Here is a 5,870-nt window from a genome sequence, read left to right on the forward strand (position 1 = left end):
TACGGGGTGTGGAGACCCCTGGGTGGTGTCCTCCATGAGATACGGGGTGTGGAGACCCCATGGGTGGTGTCCTCCATGAGATACAGGGTGTGGAGCCCACGAGGGATGGGGTTCTACCAAGGGAAGACAATGGAGATGGGGACGTACCAGGAGAAATGGGTCATGGAGACCCCATGGGTGGTGTCTTCTATGAGATACGGGTCATGGAGACCCCATGGGTGGTGTCCTCCATGAGATATGGGGTGTGGAGATGACGAGGAAGGGGTTTCTCCAAGAGAAACGGGCTTTGAAGGCCACAAGGATGGGTTCTACCACGAGATACGGGGTGTGGAGACCCCATGGGTGGTGTCCTCCATGAGATACAGGGTGTGGAGACTCCATGGGTGGTGTCCTCCATGAGATATGGGGCGTGGAGACCCCATGGGTGGTGTCTTCTATGAGATATGGGGTGGGGAGCCCACGAGGGATGGGGTTCTACCAAGGGAAGACCATGGAGATGGGGACGTACCAGGAGAAATGGGTCATGGAGACCCCATGGGTGGTGTCCTCCATGAGATACGTCGTGAAGACCTTCGTTTTGAGGGACAGCGGGGCTCGAAGGTGGTTTGGGGTGGGACGTGGACCTCCATGGGGTTGACCCCACATCTCCACCTTCCCGGTAGATCCAACAGTTCTCCAAGAAGGAGATCGAGGACCTTCTCCGCAAAGGGGCTTACGCCGCCATCATGGAGGAGGACGATGAAGGTTCCAAGTTCTGCGAGGAGGACATCGACCAGATCCTCCTCCGTCGAACCACCACCATCACCATCGAGAGCGAGGGCAAAGGGTCCACCTTCGCCAAGGTATCTCCAGGGGCTTCTTCTCACCATCCGTGGTGGTCAAATCCCACCTCAGAAGACCCCACGGGTGGTGCCCTCCATGAGATGTGGGGTGTGGAGACCACGAGGATGGGATCTACCAAGGGTTTGAAGACCATGGGGATGGGGTTCCATCATGAGAAATGAGGTGGGAAGACCCCATGGGTGGTGTCCTCCATGAGATATGGGGCGTGGAGACCCCATAGGTGGGTTTGAAGACCATGGACCCCATCCGTGGTGTCCTTCATGAGATACAGGGTGTGGAGACCACGAGGATGGGATCTACCAAGGGTTTGAAGACCATGGAGATGGGGGTCTTCCAAGGGGAAAGGGGTTTGAAGACCACGGGGATGGGGTTCCACCAAGAGAAAGGGGCTTTGAAGGTCATCTGGGACCTTCCTGTCCCACCTGGGTGGTGGCCAAGGTCATCTCCACCTCTTTGTCCCACCCCAGGCCAGCTTCGTGGCTTCGGAAAACCGCACGGACATCGCTTTGGACGACCCCAATTTCTGGCAAAAATGGGCCAAAAAAGCCGACCTGGATCTGGGTGGAGAGAGGAGAGGGGTCAAGATGTAGGTGTGTTTTGGTGGCAACCACGAGGAGGTTCTTGGTGGCAACCACGAGGAGGTTCTTGGTGGCCACCACAAGAAAGTTCTGGGTGGAGAGAGGAGACAGGTCAAGAGGGACGATGACCTGGTGGAGTTCTCGGACCTGGAGAGTGAAGATGAGGAGAAACCGAGGTCCCGTCGGCACGACCGTCACCATCAGACCTTCCACCACGCCTACGGGCGCACCGACTGCTTCCGCGTGGAGAAGAACCTCCTGGTCTACGGGTGAGGGGGCGAGGGGAAGGTCCACGGGTGGGGCTGGTGGCCACGGGGTCCTGGGTGGGCTTCGGGAGGAGGTTCTTGGTGGCCACCACAAGGAGGTTCTTGATGGAGAAAGATGTAGGTGCATTTTGGTGGCAACCATGAGAAGGTTCTTGGTGGCCACCACAAGAAAGTTCTGGGTGGAAAGAGGAGGTAGGTCAAGATGTAGGTGTGTTTTGGTGGCAACCACGAGGAGGTTCTTGGTGGTCTCTATGAGGAGGTTCTTGATGGAGAAAGGAGAGGGGTCAAGATCGAGGTATGTTTTGGTGGCAACCACGAGGAGGTTCTTGGTGGCCACCACAAGGAGGTTCTGGGTGGAAAAAGGATATGGGTCAAGATGTAGGTGTGTTTTGGTGGCAACCACAAGGAGGTTCTTGGTGGAGAAGGTAGACCAGGTCTAGCTCTTCTCTGGTGGCCACCACAAGGAGGTTCTTAGTCCACGTCTGCTCTGGTGACCTCCAGGAGATGGTTCCTGGTGGCCACCGAGAGATGGTCCTTGGTGGGCTTTGTTGGGGAGGTTCTTGGTGGCCACCACGAGGAGGTTCTCGATGGAGAAAGGAGAGGGGTCAAGATGTAGGTATGTTTTGGTGGCAACCACGAGGAGGTTCTTGGTGGCCACCACAAGGAGGTTCTGGGTGGAAAAAGGATATGGGTCAAGATGTAGGTGTGTTTTGGTGGCAACCACGAGGAGGTTCTTGGTGGCCACCACAAGGAGGTTCTGGGTGGAAAAAGGATATGGGTCAAGATGTAGGTGTGTTTTGGTGGCAACCACGAGGAGGTTCTTGGTGGCCACCACAAGGAGGTTCTGGGTGGAAAAAGGATATGGGTCAAGATGTAGGTGTGTTTTGGTGGCAACCACGAGGAGGTTCTTGGTGGCCACCACAAGGAGGTTCTGGGTGGAAAAAGGATATGGGTCAAGATGTAGGTGTGTTTTGGTGGCAACCACAAGGAGGTTCTTGGTGGAGAAGGTAGACCAGGTCTAGCTCTTCTCTGGTGGCCACCACAAGGAGGTTCTTGGTGGCCTCCATGAGGAGCTTCTTGGTGGAGAAGGTCTACGTCTGCTCTGGTGGCCACCATGAGATGTTTCTCGGTGATCACCATGAGGAGGTTCTTGGTGGACAAGGTAGACCAGGTCCAGCAGCTTCTTGGTGGAGAAGGTCTACGTCTGCTCTGGTGGCCACCATGAGATGTTTCTCGGTGATCACCATGAGGAGGTTCTTGGTGGACAAGGTAGACCAGGTCCAGCTGTTCTCTGGTGGCCACCACAAGCTCTTCCATGGAGATCTGGGTGGTGGGTGGTGGAGAAAGCCCACCGTGGACCTCCTTGACCCCATGGCCTTCTCCACCCCTTCCAGATGGGGCCGTTGGCGGGAGATCTTGTCCCACGGGAGGTTCAAGCGTCGTCTCTCGGAGCGGGACGTGGAGACCATCTGTAGGACCATCTTGGTCTATTGTCTTCTCCATTACCGGGGAGATGAGAACATCAAGAGCTTCATCTGGGACCTCATCAGCCCCACAGAGAACGGCAAGACCAAGGAGCTCCAAAACCACTCGGGTGAGATGGGTTTCTCCACCAACTTGGGGACAAGCCAAGTGGACCTTCTTGAAGGTCCCAAACCTTTGAAGGTCCTTCTTGAGGGTCCTAAACCTTTGAAGGTTCTTCTTCTTATGGATCTTCTTGAAGGTCCTAAACCTTTGAAGGTCCTACTTGTCATGGACCTTCCTGAAGGTCCTAAACCTTTGAAAGTCCTTCTTGAAAGTCCTAAACTTTTGAAGGTCCTTCTTCTTTCCATCTCTTGGATCTTCAAGATTTCTCTTGAAGGTCCAAGACCTTGAACCGTGGAAGGGGGTTGGTTTTTTTGAGGTTCTTCTCCTTCTTCTCTCGGATCTCCAGGACTTTCCATCCCGGTTCCTCGTGGTCGGAAGGGGAAGAAGATCAAGTCCCAAAGCTCTTTTGATGTCCACAAGGTTGATTGGATCCGAAAATACAACCCCGACACCCTCTTCCAAGATGAGAGCTACAAGAAACACCTCAAACATCAATGCAACAAGTGGGTTGAGGTCTCCTTGGTGGCCACCACCGAGGGCCACCGCAAGGTCTTCTCCAACCCCTTCCTTTCCTTCTTATTTTTTGGTTGCCCACCACCTTCCGTCATCTCCCAGGGTTCTCTTGAGGGTGCGGATGCTCTACTACCTGCGGCAGGAGGTCATCGGGGACCAGGCGGAGAAGGTCCTGGCGGGGGCAATGGCCAGGTGAGTCCTCAGGACCTTCTTTGAGGTCTTCCGGGGTCTCCTCGGGGAGGTCTGAGGGTCTCCAGAAGCTCCTTGAGGTTGTTTGAGGTTCTCCAGAACCTCCTTGAGGTTCTCCAGCCCCGCTTCGAGGTGATTTGAGGTTCTCCAGCCCCACTTCGAGGTAGTTTGAGGTTCTCCAGAACCTCCTTGAGGTTCTCCAGCCCCACTTCGAGGTAGTTTGAGGTTCTCCAGCCCCACTTTGAGGTAGTTTGAGGTTCTTTGGAACCTTCTTGAGGTTCTCCAGCCCCACTTCGAGGTAGTTTGAGGTTCTCCAGTCCCACTTTGAGGTGGTTTGATGTTCCCCACCCCCCTTTGAGGTGGTTTGAGGTTCTCCAGAACCTCCTTGAGGTTCTCCAGCCCCGCTTCGAGGTGCTTTGAGGTTCTCCAGCCCCACTTCAAGGTGCTTTGAGGTTCTCCAGCTCAACTTTATGGTGTCTTGGGTTGTCCCAGCCCCACTTTGGGGTCCCCCACCCCAAAAAAACCTTTAAATCCCCCCCAAATTCCTCTCCCCACAGCGAGATCGACATCTGGTTCCCTCTGGTGGAGCAACTGGAGGTCCCCACCTCCTGGTGGGACGCCGAGGCTGACAAATCCCTCCTGATCGGGGTCTTCAAACACGGTAGGAGTCGGGGAAACCCTGTTTCCGAGCTAAAATTTTGGGGAAAATGGTTTTTTTTAAGAGTTTTTTTTATTAAAACCAGGTTACGAGAGGTACAACACCATGAGGGCCGACCCCGCTCTCTGCTTCTTGGAGAAGGCCGGCCGCCCCGACGAAAAGGCCATCGCCGCCGAGCAGCGCCTGGACGGGGGGGACGGGTGAGTTTTCGGGGGTCCCCTGCAAATTTGGGGTGATTTGAGGTGGTTTTGGGGCATTTTGAGACCTTTTTTGTGTGTGTGGGGGGGGGATTCTGGGCCTACTTCCGGGTTGACTTTGAGGCCTTCTCTGGGCCTGGCGTGCCTTGATACCTTTTTTGGGGTATTTTGACCATTTTTGGGCAATTTTGGGGTGTCCTGACCCACTTTGGGGTGTCCTGACTCCATTTTGGGGTTTTTTGAGGCATTTTTGAGGTACTTTGAGGCCTTTTTGGACCCTTTCGAGGCCTTTTTTGGGGGGGATTCTGGGCCTATGGGCTGCCTTTGGGGCCTTCTTTGGGCCTAGGGTTTCCTGACCCCTTTTTGTGCTATTTTGACCTCTTTTTGGGCAATTTTGGGGTATCCTGGCTCACTTTGGGGTGTCCTGACTCCATTTTGGGGCATTTTGAGGTGTTTCTGGGGGCGTTTTGAGGCGTTTTGGGGTATTTTGAGGCCTTTTTTGAGGAGTTCTGGGCCTACTTCCAGGCTGGCTTTGGGGCCTTCTCTGGGCCTTGGGTTTTCCTGACTCCTTTTTGGGGTGTTTTCAGCCATTTTGGGGCAATTTTGGAGTGTCCTGAGCCATTTTAGGTTGTCCTGACTCCATTCTGGGGTTTTTTGAGGCATTTTTGGGGCATTTTGAGGCCTTTTTGGGGCCTTTCGAGGCCTTTTTTGGGGGGGATTCTGGGCCTATGGGCTGCCTTTGGGGCCTTCTTTGGGCCTAGGGTTTCCTGACCCCTTTTTGGGCTATTTTGACCTCTTTTTGGGCAGTTTTGGGGTATCCTGACTCACTTTGGGGTGTCCTGACTCCATTTTGGGGCATTTTGAGGTGTTTCTGGGGGCGTTTTGAGGCGTTTTGGGGTATTTTGAGGCCTTTTTTGAGGGGTTCTGGGCCTACTTCGAGGCTGGCTTTGGGGCCTTCTCTGGGCCTTGGGTTTCCTGACTCCTTTTTGGGGTGTTTTCAGCCATTTTGGGGCAATTTTGGGGTGTCCTGAGCCATTCT

The 5,870-nt window shown here is 54.5% G+C and overlaps 2 protein-coding genes across 2 annotated transcripts in view; both read left to right on the forward strand.

Moving 5' to 3' along the window:
• Nucleotides 1-4,843, forward strand: part of CHD8 (chromodomain helicase DNA binding protein 8) — a 33,472-nt gene extending 28,629 nt beyond the window's left edge. Inside the window, exons 19-26 of the mRNA XM_014957903.1 lie at nucleotides 663-842; nucleotides 1,311-1,421; nucleotides 1,482-1,690; nucleotides 3,082-3,281; nucleotides 3,621-3,777; nucleotides 3,890-3,979; nucleotides 4,534-4,637; nucleotides 4,720-4,843. Of these exons, the coding sequence (XP_014813389.1) occupies nucleotides 663-842; nucleotides 1,311-1,421; nucleotides 1,482-1,690; nucleotides 3,082-3,281; nucleotides 3,621-3,777; nucleotides 3,890-3,979; nucleotides 4,534-4,637; nucleotides 4,720-4,838 (1,170 nt within the window). The 3' untranslated portion in view covers nucleotides 4,839-4,843. The remainder of the gene's footprint in view (nucleotides 1-662; nucleotides 843-1,310; nucleotides 1,422-1,481; nucleotides 1,691-3,081; nucleotides 3,282-3,620; nucleotides 3,778-3,889; nucleotides 3,980-4,533; nucleotides 4,638-4,719) is intronic.
• A 716-nt stretch (nucleotides 4,844-5,559) lies between these two features.
• The window catches only part of LOC106897321 (chromodomain-helicase-DNA-binding protein 8-like), a 1,350-nt gene continuing 1,039 nt past the window's right edge, over nucleotides 5,560-5,870 (forward strand). The window contains exon 1 of the mRNA XM_014957904.1: nucleotides 5,560-5,586. Within this exon, the coding sequence (XP_014813390.1) occupies nucleotides 5,560-5,586 (27 nt within the window). The remainder of the gene's footprint in view (nucleotides 5,587-5,870) is intronic.

The sequence above is a fragment of the Calidris pugnax genome, unplaced genomic scaffold (assembly GCF_001431845.1).
Source record: "Calidris pugnax isolate Ruff unplaced genomic scaffold, ASM143184v1 scaffold391, whole genome shotgun sequence".
NCBI lineage: Eukaryota > Metazoa > Chordata > Aves > Charadriiformes > Scolopacidae > Calidris > Calidris pugnax.